Source organism: Vidua chalybeata, chromosome 1, assembly GCF_026979565.1.
Source record: "Vidua chalybeata isolate OUT-0048 chromosome 1, bVidCha1 merged haplotype, whole genome shotgun sequence".
Lineage (NCBI taxonomy): Eukaryota > Metazoa > Chordata > Aves > Passeriformes > Viduidae > Vidua > Vidua chalybeata.
Window position 1 is genome coordinate 89,204,484 of NC_071530.1, and position 15,415 is coordinate 89,219,898.

At 37.2% G+C, this 15,415-nt stretch overlaps 1 protein-coding gene across 2 annotated transcripts in view; it reads right to left on the minus strand.

Annotated features, from left to right (window-relative positions):
• Positions 1 to 15,415, minus strand: part of LPCAT1 (lysophosphatidylcholine acyltransferase 1) — a 58,818-nt gene that overhangs the window by 9,285 nt on the left and 34,118 nt on the right. For both annotated transcript variants that reach the window (XM_053949897.1, XM_053949889.1), the window contains 3 exons: positions 8,122 to 8,247; positions 2,410 to 2,563; positions 1,439 to 1,537 (listed from right to left, as the gene is read on the minus strand). In XM_053949897.1, coding sequence (XP_053805872.1) covers positions 1,439 to 1,537; positions 2,410 to 2,563; positions 8,122 to 8,247 — 379 coding nt within the window. The remainder of the gene's footprint in view (positions 1 to 1,438; positions 1,538 to 2,409; positions 2,564 to 8,121; positions 8,248 to 15,415) is intronic.

Here is a 15,415-nt window from a genome sequence, read left to right on the forward strand (position 1 = left end):
TTATATTTTGTAGTTAACAAAGTGACTCAAAATTATGTATTGTAAGTTGGGGAGTGAAGCAGATAATGGAGAACAGAAATTTTCCTAAGAAACAGTTTAATTAAATTCAAGTGCTTCCAGAAGGAAAATAACTATCCAATCTGAGCTTTTCTTCTTCTCAAATGATAAAATTATCTGTACATTATCAAGCATGACAGCTAAATTTAAAAAATTAAAATATTAAAATAATTAAAATTAAAAAACATATTTCCCCAAAGTCCCCTTTAAATATACTTCAAATTTGTTCATTTCAGTATGAAGACAGAGCTGACCAAACAGCACCTATTTTTCTATGCCATTTTATAGCTGAAATGGACTGAGTTAGGACAGAGACCTTTCTTTCTGCTTTTCCCTCAGAAGCAGCAATAAATAACAGCAGCTACTAATGGCACATTTGCCACATATTTTAGGAAATAAATATTTTTGCTCCTTCCTCCTTTGCCAAATTTATTGGATTCTGGCTGAAGGGTAAGAATGATACATGTGAGCACAAAGCATTCACAGGAGCCTCATTTCTTCAGCAATACGTATTTAAAGTCATCATGCTGAAGAACCTGAATACAAGTACACAGAAAATAAGGCTGCAATGTAGCACCATGCAATTGAATGCTCTGAGCTCCATGCATTCACTAGTGAAGACAGCATCAAGATTTAGCACATCTCAGTTTCAGTGGAAATGTGGAATTCAAGGCAAAGGGAAAAGATGATGCAGGATGCAACAGAGTTAACATGTTGAAACAGTAATACGGAAGAAATTAATTGAAAAGTAATAAATCAAGGTGTCAGAAACCCACTGGTTAAGCATTGCTGCTGTCACTTTCCCAAAAAGCTTGCATTAACAATCTATGGTGATGCTACAACAAACCACTGAGGCTAGAGCAAGATCAGGAGCACTTCTGGGAAGCATCAAGTCTGGACAAAGACTGCAGGACCACCACACATACATGGTAAGATTAAGAGGGAAGAAAATTTTAACAAGAAGATAAAAGGAGATAACAAAATCTCTATTAACATGTAGGAAATTAAAAAAAAATTTTATTAACTTGAAAAATTAGATTTGATTGAAACATTCTAAGAGTAATAAGTACAACTCAAGAGACTGTTTGTTTAGAGGAATCAGTACAAAGGACTTGAGGTTTGAAACTCAATTTGCTAAAAAGGATTCTACCAGAGTTCTACAGAGAACAATTTCAAACAGCAAGCTTCCATAATTCTACACAACTTACACTTGCAATGCATTCCCTGTTAACACGAACCCTTAATCTAACTTTCCATTAATATTGTTTTAAAATGTAATCAAGTATTAAAAGGAAATGTGGAAACTTCTATTGAGTCTAATGCCAGTATTAGTAATTTCTAAAAATACGTAAACTACATACAGCAAGAAAATGCAGCTTACCTGAAATGCCAGCTGAATTGTTTCCAGAGTTTTGGATGGCTTACAGACAACTGACAGAGCAACGACAAATTCCCGAATGTCAATTACACCATCTTCATTCTGTGAAGGAAAACCTCCCATCAATATAGTGCAATTTGTCTGAGAATTTTCATAAATAACAGTTGCTAAAAATGCAGAATATTCAGAAAGATTGTTACATGCACCACGACAAAAAAAACTAGTCTCACTGAAATGAAATCACATGAGGACAAGAACCTGGGTGAAAGCCCTGCAGTTTCTTTTCACAGTCTCAGTCAAAAGTCAGAGTTTAAATATTCTTGGAATACAGTGCTGCTACTGTGACCCTTTACTCGAATAGTTAAGATTTTTCCATTAAACCATCTGAATCACTGGGCTGAAATTAAAACCAGAGAACCAGAGGACAATGCACCCTAATTTAAGCCCTGAATAGATGACATCTGCTCCAAGAGAGAACACTGTGGACATATCCACCTCCTGGTCCAGACAGCACCTCATCCAGACAAAGATAACAGTCATTTCCCCGTTCTGACTGATTGCCAGAAGAATGAAAAACTGGCTCATTTGCCAAGATCCTTCAGGTTTCAGGCTCGTAGAAGTACAAGTCATTTATTTACAAGGTAAACAAAATATCAGCTAACAGACACTGCATTCATCTGCAATGAGCAGCAGCAGAGGTCTAGCTTGACCCTACCTTTCTTCCCCTTCATATTTTGTATCTAGAAAAGAGAAAGTTTTTGTCCAGCTGATATTCCTTTTAAGTTCTAGCTGAAGGAATGCTTTATTTAGCTGATGACAGGTACCCTTACCTTGCTGAAAGAGAAGTGCAGTAAGCAAATTTTATGGTGAAGTGCTTAGAAATCAGACCTCAGTGAATTCAGTTGAAACAGAAGTAGGCTAAAGTGGAGTTTACCAAAAGTAGTAAAATTTTTAAACTTTATGTTGTTTCTTACCTCATCAAAAAGTGCAAACATACTTTCTAATGTCTGAGAAACAGGAAATTCCAAGTAGGCTGAAAATTCTTTGAGATCAACCTTTTCTTTCTTCATTTTCATGGCACTGGCAGCATATTTATTAAGATCATCTTCAAGTGTTTCCGGCTTCAGCCTATAAAGCACATTATTTTTGCACATTTTAAAAATCAACCCAATTTTAATAATATGTATTTCAAAACATCAAATGAAAAAATGGATGATTATGGTGTAAAGCATTACAAAGTCTGGTTTCAGAATTATTACACAACTTTATTATCACATAATGTATTTCTGTAGTTTTAAAGCTCCCATTAGTTCTCAAGCTGTGTCAGGAATTACTGCAAGGGCTTTAGAATTCTGGACAAACTCATATCCTTCAGTCTACCTTGATTACAAGCCATATGTGTAAGCAGTTCAACAGGAAGAAACACAGTCTAGAACTAGCTAATAAATCCCAAACATGGAGAACTAGGTGGAATTTAGGTCACCTGAATATGGCTGTATTGTAGGACAGTAACATAAACCAATTACGTTTCCAAATTTACTAATGTCACTGAACAGGAAGGATATGATGCATCTTACCTAAAAAAAAAACCCAACCAGGGATTACGTAATAGTGATTATACTGTTAATCCTGTTTATCAGTCCTCATTTTTCGCATTCAGTCTTGAGCTGGACACCATTATGAGGTAACCCGAACAAAATTCAGTTCTTACACCTACAGAATTTCCTTAGTCCTTCCCCATTGCAAAACCAGACTTTGACTGATAAATGAACAACTTTATACTTATACAAATATCTACTAGTAGTTGTTGGTTAGTTTTTTGCCTAAGCCAAGATTCCTGTTTTGGCTTTCCCCCCCACCAAAAAAGCCAACAACAAAACAAGCCCAAAAAAACCCAACAAAAAAGCCCTACCAAATAATCTTACTGTGAATAAAATAAACGGTGCTGCTGGCAAGATGCAATGAAAAGCAGCTTTCCCCCCTAATACAACATCAAACAAATCTGGATCAGGTCTCCTCTGAACTCATTTAGGGTAACTTGGGCATCTTTCCACTCTGAAGACAAAAGATGCTACTAAAGTCTCCTACAATGTCCTTCTGCAGTTGCCTGTTTTGCTGCTTGCTGCTGCAGGCAAGGAAAAGCAGTTATTCACATAACTCAGAAGCTTACACCAGAACTGTTCCCAGACTGCAGCTGGGACTCCTCAGCAGCTTCCTCTCAGTAACAAGAATGAATAAAATGCTTAATATCAGCATTCTGAGGAGCTTCTGAAAAAAGATAAGAGCATTTCTGCTAGGAAGATGATTGATACATCAGCTCCAGAATTCGATCGCTTGCTGTAGTGACCCTTCCTAAACATCACAACTTTTAAGTAAAAATACAACTCCCATGTTTTTTGTCATGACCTATACTGACTTACCAATATATCCTAACTAAACCATGCCAAGACCTGTATTTCTGAATTATTAGACTTGAACATGCAAGAATTCTTCCAGAAACCCAAGGCTCCTATAGAACATTCACAAATCCTCCATCCTAGCATTAAAGCACCTAACTTAAGATTTAGTTCTAGACAGTGAAAAAAGTGAGGCACCCTTCTGCAAACATTAATTTTCCATGATCAAGTAAAAAAACAGAAGGAACAATAACAAAAAAAAAATCTATAGAGGATTTGAGATGCACACAGAACTCATCTTCTCACATGCAGGATTACATGCATGAAGTGTCCACTGATAATACATCCCAGAGTAGTGGCTGAAATGGATTTTAACTGTAGCACAAGGACAGCTGGCCTCTAAATCCTCCCTTGAGATAAGCCCCCACTGACGCAGGGTATGTAGTGTAACATTTGTCTCTAAATCAGAGAGATTTTGTTTGCAATGAATTGTCTCAAAATTCACCTTCTAGAACTGAGGGAGCACTCATTTGATGAGTAGCACTCAAGACTTGTAAGACCTCCTCTTCACCAGTAAGTAAGTCTGAACATCTATAGAAGCTTGAAGGCAAAATCTTGTATGGAAAGTAATACAGCTCACCCAGAATCTTACAGGCATCTTGTGGTTTATGTTTTGGAAATATAGAAAGAGGTGTAAGGCAATCTCAAAAGCAGTATGTGGATCAGTGGGGCAAACTGCTTCAACTTGAGTATGACAGCATTGTACTTCTGGTAATCCAACGTGGGCTCACTTCCCTCTAGCCCTTCAAAACCAGGAAGTCATTAATATGTGGATGACCATAAGCTGCTAAACCGAAGTCTTCAGATGCCAAGTGCAAATCTCTTTATAGGTTCTGAACCAATGTGAAAAGGTTTGAAAGTCCCAATTCCTTTACAATTGTTACTTTTATCCCAATGGAGGCCATAAATTATAGAAAGCCCACAGCAAATGTCTTCCCTCATGAAATCATGTTTGTTGGCTTAATAGTTTCCATGCAGGATCTAGGCTTTATGATAGATAAAATTATTTGCTGTTGTGGTGTTTTCCTTCATTTTTTAGGTCACTGCACACTAAAGAGAACAAGAAGTATTCCTGAGTCCATGAAGACGGAAAGGACATTTTTCAAGATTAACAGCTCTGAACATTAAATTCTTCACAGCAGACTTCACAAGGAAAACCAGATCCCTGAAGGTAGAATATTTTACAGTATAATTATCACTATTTTTAGCAAGTAAGCTAGTTTTAGCTATATTTGAGTATTTGAAAACAAGCTTATTCTTGCATGCCGGGAACCTGCCAGAAACCTTCAGAAAGCTGGAAGAACAGCTGGATCGTGTAGCTAGCTACTGGAAACTGCAAGCACAGAGAAACATGCCCTAAGCCAGAAAAGCACAATACATTCAGTTTTATGTCTGCTGATGTACTTCTGTGCAACTTCTTGCCATCATAGAGCAAATATACTGAAAAACTGCAAAACTGACCTTCTTGAATACTCTTGGCATACACTGCCGTGATCCACAAAAGCAGGGGCTACCATGCTTGGTATCTGCTATCATGTCTGATCCATGATCACCGCCTGTGTAGAGAGCATTGCTTTTATCACAAATGCAGATGGTAAACATCCTCCAGAGGTTTTTTTCCTTGTTATAGATGACCTCTGATCACTCTGAAGTCACAGCACAGGTAGTTAGCTGTGAGGGCTGTTACTCTGGGGACACAAAGTTCTGCCTACAGTCTGGACTATTTCAGACACAAATGGAGAGCAGAAGTCTGCATCGTAGTCTGGAGGGCAGAGATTGTTGAACAAGAATAGACAGGCACCAGGCCTGAGGTCCTTGCAGATCTTGGTAGCTTACAGCTGCATTGACTAAAAGGATCCTCATGGTCAACTTGATTAGGTATCATTGGGAATTAGAACAAAGAAAAGCTTGAAACAATAGGAGCAAATCAATTGAAACCAGAACTCAAGGATCTCCTAGCAGGCAACTACCCTAAAGCAGCTCATAAGAAGTATCTCATAAAAGGACAGAGACTAGACTTAATTAACTGTATTAACACTTCCTGAAGGAAAAGATATCTAAAGAGGTCTTTAGTAAGGCATAAAATCCAGACAAGATTCAATGACCAGAATATGGCAATAGATCCAGTTCAAGTAAAAACAGAGATTCACTTTCAACACTGTGGCAATTAATTACAGAATAAATCATCAAATGAAGCAGAGAATTTACAATGTATGAGGAAAAAAAAATGAAAGCTATAGACTGGATATAGTTTAGCAATTAGCTTGCTGGCAGACATAAATTACTAGACTGAAGGGACACACGATTCCTTGAGGAGTAATGAATGCACAATTTGAGAAGATAAGTCTAAGATCAATTGATCTCATTGATAAAGCAGTCATTTTATCACAGAGTTTGGTACAAGCCAGCTGTACAGGTCTGTTAACAGAGCCCGAGCTCTTCCTTAGATGAAGCATTAGAACTCACTGCTGTGCCTGCATGGATTATGGACTGGATCCCATCCAGCTGAAAACAGGCTAAGAAAGTTTTACAGACAATAATAATGAATCCTGTAGACACAATGTGCACAGAAATAACTCTTCAGTAGAGCAAACAGAAGTGTAAGTTGATTTCAAAAAAATCTAAACCAAAAAGAACTCTGAATTTGCCTTACTATAGGGATCTTAAAACTGGACGTTACCTTGAAAGTATGTCATTGCTCAAAAACAAGTATTAACACTGGATGAAAAATCCATTGGATAAAATTTACTCTTCCTTATTTAGGGATGCTAGTGGATGATCTTAATGCCTGCCTGACCTCAAAACCTTTGAATAAACAGCAAAATGACTACATTATTATCAAACATGCATTAGAGATGAAGTCATATTACAATCTTCATCCAATTGTGCCAGAAAAATACCGTCATAATATTCTTCTTATTGGCACATGCCCAAATTCAGAGAGGATTATATTTCACCAAGGATTAATTGCTCATACCAGAGAGAGAACTTCTGGGCTGTAGTGAATCTCACTCACAAATGCATCTAACTGTTTCAGAGGCCAAAACAAAACCCTAGAAAAGGATAATTTGAAAGAACAGCTTCAAATTGAGCAGACAGAAGCCAGACAACTTAACAAGAGGATTAAAGTGAATCCTGGGATTATCAACTACATAATAAGAGACGTGGGTGGTTGGTTTGTTTTGTTTCACTTGTTTTTCTTCCTTAGTACTGTAAATTCAGAGCCTTTTAAACACAGTGAGAATCTTTATTTTCCCTTATAAGTCTCTCCTATCCTAATGGAAGTTTTTCAGATGGAAGCCCTGACAATAGATTAATATATGCTTGTCATCTAAATTCATGATGTGTGCTGTCCTACATTCCTTATTCTCCAACGGAGCTTTTTCTTCTTTATTTTCATTTATGTACACAAGCTGAAGATGAAGGAAAAATTAGTGAAAGGAAATAAAATACACAATGGAAACATTAAACTACGCACTTTCAGGTGATGAGACAAGAAAATGAAAAAGGGTGCTTGAATATTGAGAGTCAATAGGATGAGGTTGTACATTTAGTTCATGGTTGCTCAGTAAGATCACTGGAGAAGCAGAAGAAAAATTGGAAAACAGTAGGAAGTTCTACTATTTGGTTTATGTAAATATTTCAGGTTTGCTGAGGCTTTTTTGAAAGGTAAAGCCAGCAGAAAATGGCACTATGGGAAGAAAGAAGAGAGGACCTATACAGCATGCACTGACCTACAGCTGCATTAGAAAGTCCATCTGGCAGTGACCTGCTCAAAAGATCAACCACCACCTTGTCCTTCTTGGGAAACGGTGACCCCTCTGTCCTTACTATTACAAGGTTAATCCAGGCACAAGATTGCTGTTGGCAGCATTTGTTTTCCCTCCGCAGATGTCACAGGAAAAGGCAATTGACTCAACTGTATCAAGTATTAGGAATCTCATGGTATTCCTGATCCTCTTCAGAAACTGTCTTTTAGCTCAGGAATGAATGCTTCAGACTCGTGCTGCTCACTTGTCAGATGGAAAATAAGAATTTGACAACCTACTCATTAGGATTCAGGGGTGCTGCTTGCAAGTGAAGTACAGCAGTGTTTTAATTTTACACCTGTGTTTCCCTGATTATATGACAACATTCCATTTATACTCATAAATTCAATATTGTTACATGATGGGAAAACTATAGATATATAATAGATGCGCCTTACATATAAATATAGTATATGCTCACCCAAGGCTTCTCACAAGCTTTGCAAATTCTAAAAGACACGTATCTGAAGGCAGACGAAGCTGTCCCTCAGCCAAAGCCAGCTGACAGTCTTCAAATGTGTAGTCCGTCACTGGAACTCCCAATGCCCTTGAATAAACCAAAGAAACACTGTAAACAAGACACTAAGAAAACTGAGCAGAATAAGCACTTTTTCACAGTAAGAAATCCTGTAACAATTATGCTCCCTATTCTGAAAAACTGTAAGTAAGGGCCAATAAAAGTAAATTTACATAGAGAGAAAGAAATATGGTACTTGATGTGTTGCAGAGCATCTGCTTTCACTGAGTCCATGAAAATATGCAAGAACACAAAGCAAAAAATTAGGCAGTGCATAGACTTTCATAGACATAAATTTCACATAAGTGAATAACAAAGGTTTCAAAATATTTAATCTAGAACACAAATATATATTTATTAACCACTGTGACCAGTATTTTTATTATTTATTTATTAATGTGTTAGTGCAATCACTTGAGCAGAACAGCTATTACCTTCAGCTAATATTAATATTATACAAAAGGCAACATTTCTCTATAAAGAACAGCTAGAACACAATATATAAAAACAAGCAGAGTTAAACTCTAAGCAAACAAGTTATTTTTAAATGTATGACATAAGGAAGGTAGGAAAAAAAGTACTCCCAAGCCTTTATACACCAAACAATTCAGTACTGGTTTGGGCTTCACTTCTAACTTGATGCTTTGTAGTAACTGCAGCACCAAAAAATAATCGATGGAAATCCTGACATTGTAGCTGCCCTGCATTTGCTGTGGCAAAGTTGAGAGAAAGACAGTGTGGTGTGAAAGAGGTCTTTAAGAATTCAGCATACAAACATAAGATGCAATTAGAAACCCAACACAGCCCCATATCTGCCACTTAGCTGCCTATTTATCTGCCACATTTCTTATTATACTTGATTTTACTTATCGTAGTAAGGAGCATTATCTCCTTCATGGAGCGTTTTCTAGTTTGACGAAATCCACACAAGTTTTTTTGTTTACTTATCTTCATTCTTTTCATCTATAGTTTGTCTGCCTAACTGCTAACCACCTTTTTCATGTGTGAAGTTAATATACATTAATGGCAAGATTGATGTAAAACCCTAAGGCCCGCCACACTAATTTTGGCTTTGATGAAAACTCTACATTCAATTCTATGATTTACTAGAAGTAGCTTGATCTGTAATGGCAGTTACCTCTTATGCAAATTATTTCTGTCAGTCACTTCCTGAGAATCTCATTCTAAGGCCATTGAATACCAAGGTAAATAACATAAGCAAGTTCTCTTCTATCCACTGATTAATTATCAAACTTCAGGAATTCTGATATATATAGGACATGCACAAAACCTTAAAGGTACTGATCAGGGCTTCTCTCATCTCTTTAAGGCTGAGAAAGTCAAACATTTAGGAAGAACACCTCACTAATAAATATTCAAGCTCCAGAGTACCAAATATGGTAAAAAAAAATAGATAGTATTTATAAGCTATTTATGCACAAAACAAGGAATTAGAAGGTAGTGACCCTGGCTGAATAGCTTCCCCATTCCTAAGAAGAAGCAACAAAGAGAAAGGAACAAAAGGACAAAGCCAACTAAACCAAATGATTTAGGTACATAGAAAAGTCATCTTACAAGCAGAGTGTTGAAGATTAGATTGCCTCATAATGGTGATCTAAGCAATTAAATCCAGTTACTCTAAAATTTTCTCTGCTTGATCTGTTCTTGTTTCATCAGTCCAGTCCTCCTATGAAGTGTCCCAGCAGTATTTGTAAATCAGTAAACCACCTCACTGGAATGGACAAGATTCTTGTGGTACCTTACCTCACCCCCCCAGACTTATGGTAAAATACAGATGAAGAACTCCCTCATGCTGTGAGGATTTAAATCCATTTCCAAGTTCAACCTGACTTAGAGATCAGGTATTGTGAATTTGTCAAGATTTCTGTTTTATAGTATTCCATATAGTGTTGTATTATACAAAATGAAATCACTGCTATTTTACAATACAAAATTAATTTTCCTCAAAAGAAGAGAAAGGAGTGGATGAAAGAAGCAGAGTCTATCCAGACAGTTGAAATTACTTCCTATTCTCATATTTTGTACCATCTGTGCACTCGCTCATCCCTTAGACATCCATGTCAACTGTCTCCAGCAAGAACATGCTACAGACAGTACTACCAAGAGCAGTTCCATAAAAGAATGAAACAAAGATCTAGCCCAGCCAAGCACATTACACCAAAATTCATCAGTTCTCCAGGCCACGCTAGGTAGAGCATGTAACAGAAATACAGGAACTTACAGGCAATCAGCTGAGGCACAGGGGAACTACATGCAAAAGGGGAAACATGTTAAAAATAAGTTAGGAAACTGAAAGAGTGTTTCTTTGTTAGACATATTAGGGAATTAGAGAAGTGGTAAGACACTTAAATTCTGAAAGGACAAAAAAAAATTATTGTCATTGAAAATGATTAAAGGTGGCAATTAAAATAAAGAGACTTTAAAGAAACAGAAGAAACTCAAGCATTCTCTCAAAGGAAACAGAGAAGATGGACAAGCTAAAACATAACCATAAGGTGGCAAGCCAAACCAAGAAACAATAGCTTGTTAAAACCGAAAGCAAGATGCTTTTCCAACACATCAAAAGAAAGATGACTAAGAAAGATCAGGGCACTTAGCCTGGGGGAAGGGTTGAAGCCTGACTGACTTCCAGCCCAGCACCAGTGCCAGATCTAAATAACTGCTAAACAATGGTCCCCGAATATGTTGAAGGAGCCTAGCCAAAGAGAAATTTTTAAAAAGCCCAAAGCAAACAATCAACAAAAAAATCAAAACCAAACTTAAGCTAGAAAATAATTTCCAAACAAAAGCCAGGGTCATTTCAGACTCAGCCAAACCACAAGGGGAAACACAACCTGCATCTTTTTATAGCTTTGTGCTCCCCTTCTAGAAGAGGTGGTAGTTGGGCCAGAATTATATTGCTGCTATCAGTGTAGAAAAATCCCCACCACAATTAATACCTACATGTATGTTCAAGGTCAACACAAACACAAAATGGGATACAGAAAGACAAAAGAAGCTTATCTTGTTCACCTGTTGTAATTTTCAAGCTGCTGGACTTAAAAAAAAACCCAAACAAATGAACTTAAACAGGGTAGATATACATGCAGACTTCAACAAAGATCAGAAGTGAGGGAGGAAAGAAACACTTTTGCTCAAAGCAAAGTTCAATCATAGAATCAGCCAAGGCCAGATAGAGTTCAAGGGGCTCTTGAGTTCAGAAGACAAATCACAAGCTGTATAGAGCTAGCAGCTTAAAGAACCTTGATTTCAGCTCAGAATGTTAAAGAAACTGAAGGTGGGGAACATATAATGTTCATTATTAATGCTACGATTTGTGAAATTTTTAATTTCTTAGAATAAAGCCTGGCATATTAGAGTTCACTGTAAGGCCTTGGCATGACAGCAACTCACAGAATCTTCTACAGAACCAGTTATCAGAGTACTGTACCTTATCCTCCAGGGCAATCTTTTTTCTACTTTAACTGGGAAAAATCCCCCATAATTTCATTTTGAGATGCAAATCACAAGTACAATCCCATATTTTTAATAAACTAAAAAATAAAACAATTTTTCCCATATCTTCATTCAAAAGTATTTCCCCTCTCTTTTCTTCAGACTACCTCTTACTTTCACACTCAGTTAATGTGAGCCTGGCCTTTTAAAAAGTCCAGCAGATTTAAATGGCCTGACATGAATGTCTCGCTTGACATACCTTGAGACTTTTACCTTCCCTGCCCTCCCCAAGATGCTGGCTGTTTACCCATCATGACATCACATTACATGAAGATTCAAAGTCAGCAAGTTGCTTGAAAATAATAAACTCAAATGAAATAAAGCCCCAAAAGCTTTCCTGCAAACCCAATTTGATAAATACAACAGTTATACTTGTTATATCCTGATGTCTTACACCAAACAGCTCCGTATGTCTAACATTTGTGGAGACATAATATAAGATGAATTATTAACTTCCTCATTTTCTGCATACCATTCCACTATGCATGCAAAATGCCAAACATAAAATGGAATGTGACTGCTGGAATATTATGTAAAGTGAGAGAAAATAGTACAGGCAATATTGTGACATTTGGAATCTACATTTCAACAAAAAGATCCTCAAAATGTTTTACATTCTTCATAACCAGAACTGTGAATGAATCAAGAGAACATTCTGCAGGCTGCTCAGAAAAACTCCTTTAAATCAACTATAATCTGTATCTGCTGAAAACATTAGGATTCTATCTAATTTGGTATTTTTCTTAATTACTGGATGTTCAGCAAAAAGACATACAAAACGCAGTGGACAAATAACTCCAATTATTAGTAGTCATCTAATCTAGTCATCAGTAGTACACAAACTTCCTGAACCAGAGACCTTTTGTACTGCTATGTTTTAGAATTACTTATTAACCACATGTTTTTTAGAGAGTATCTCAGCTCTGACGAAGTAATTTAACCTATCTGGTAATGAATGCCACAATTTTGCACATTTTAAAGACTTACTCCATTTAATCTTAGCTGATCTACTGTTGAGTGCTTCCCATCTCACCTGCTATGAAAAGTAAGACTTCCTTTAGTATGCATTTTCAGAACACTGGTGATTTTCCTGGCTTTCAAAACAACCCTCCACTCTCTTTTTCCCAAGCTAAAGTGCTGCCAACTATTTTGTTTTGGAAGGCCAGAGTAGATAGTCCCTTTTCTCTCCTCAGACTACTACTTTGTGACATTCTCCAAGCAAAAGAAGGTCTACTCATGAGTCTGAAGTTCACATAAGGAATCTATTAGCTCATAATGGTTTAATTTTTAGACAGAAAAAGAAGCTGCCAACAACTGTATTTCTGCCTGGTGTTGCTTGAAATGGGGTCCTGTAATTGTTGATCTTGTAGACTTGCACATCACAAATCTTCAAGGGGTAAAAAACAGAGAAGGTTCTCCTTGTGTTGTCAGCATTCAAAAACCAGTTCAAACCAGAGTGTTGCAAAATATTACTTAACATTTTAAAAAATTATTTCTTCCTTGAGAAAATAAATGTAGCAAGAAGCTGCACAGTTAACCCTGTTCTGTGGCTATGTTCTCCACCTGCCACACTCACATTATTCACAGAAATGAACAGAGTGCACAATGTATCTCTCATCTCCATTTTTGTTTATGGTGTGAAACCCAAACAATGCACAAAATCTTTTAGGTGGGGTAAGACCTATGAGGTCAAATCCAACCTTTGACTGATCACTGTCTTTTCAACTAAACCATGGTTTCATATCCAGTTGTTTCCTGAACATCTCCCTGGGCAGCCCAATCTGATATTTAACACTTTCATGAAGAAATTCTTCCTGATGTTCAACCTGAACCTTTCCTGGAGCAGCTTGAGGCCATTTCCTCTCATCCTATCAACTGGCTGTGTCAGACAAGAGGCCAACCCACAGCTTGGAACAACCTCCTTTCAGGCAGTTATAGAGAGCAGTAAGATCTCCCTGAGCCTTCTTCTCTCCAGGCCAAACAGCCCCAGCTCCCTCAGCCACTTCTCACATGATTTACTCTCTAGACCCTTCACCATTGATGGTTCAAATGGATGTTTGTTAACACCAGCACTACAGTATTTCCACTTATACTGATGCTTATGCCTTTGATGGTATAAAAATGCCAAAAAACCATTTTGGATTTCAAAGTTGAATGCTGAGCATCCAAACAGTACCTGTGCAGAATCACACAAGGGATTTCAGACAGCACAGGCACAGAACACAGCAGCTTTTCCAAAGTTAGATTCAACAGGCCACTGAATACAACAAATAGCCATGAGTCAGACCAGTAAGCTACTGTAAACTCACATCTTCAAGGCTACTCTTCAGCAACTAGCATTACTCTATCTCATATATTGGCAAAGATCACATTCTGATGCTGTCAGAGCCTGCAAGAAAAAAAACAAATCCTGATTTTGACTGTGTAGAAGATGACAAAAGGGAAAATGGACACAGAAGACTACCTGCAATGCTTTTTGTCTTCACCAGCATGCTGGATAAAAGTACTCATTTTTCAAAAGCAAAATGTAATGCTCATATGTCAAGCTGGTAAGTCAGTGCTTTAACTGTACGACATGCTCCAACATGGGGATGATGATCCTGGCAAACACTTGACAGAAAACATCAGCAAGGCAGATGTTTCAAGTTCCGTGTCTAACATGCTGCACTTTAATCAATTTCAGCATCTACTGCAAATACAAAAACATGTCTTTAAATGTTTCTGTGAGGAAGAAGAACAAAATTACTGGAAAAATGCAAACTGGACTATGATATTTTGCTATTTCTACAGGAAGGCTGCCTTTCTGGGCTCACCAAAACTGAAACTTCAGAACTCCCAGACGGTGTCACACATGTTATTACAGTGCTGAGTTTAACACTCAAATATCTAGGAAAACAAAATGCTTAAATCAAGAGTACTGAAAGAACTTCAGTTCTGAGGTGCTTACAGTTTTGAAAAACAAAGGGGCAAAGGTGTCTGATTTCCATCAAGTGATTTGGAAGTGACTCTAAACACAGCTCCTGATAGCACTTGGTGGGTGACACAGGCATTGACTGAACTGAGTAGGAGCCAGAACAAGGCCAGAAAGACTAAACAAGACAGACTCACTCAAAAATAGGTTGTATGAGAAAATCAAATGTGAAGCATATTGTTAAGGTATAAATAGGTACCATATTTTAAACAGCAGATTAATCTATTCTGCACATACTTTTTGTGCAAGTTAAGAAAATGACCCAAAGATGGCAAGTATGTTCAGCGGCAGTGGCTATCCTGTATGAGTAATTCCAGTTCTGATAACACAAGCACACTTGGGATTTCACTTTTTGGGCAAGTAAATTCATGTAAAGTGCAAGAAACTAATGTCTTATAGAAACAAACATCTGTGAATGACAGCATCTTCTTGACAAAATAGTTCGTGTTCACTTAAATATATATATATATATATATATATATATAAATTGAGTATCTAGAGACCACCATCACTCACATCTGTGGCCATCCATAGAAAAACTAGTCAAATATGGGTAAACCAAAAATTCTTCAGTCAACAAGCAGAAGCAGCGTAAGATATAGATGTCTTGTCAAATTCTTTGTTCAATGCTAAATAGCTGTTCAAAAATCAAGATATTTTGAAGGCAAATTATTTCAAGAGCATAAACTGTATCTATTGCTGCACTCAGCA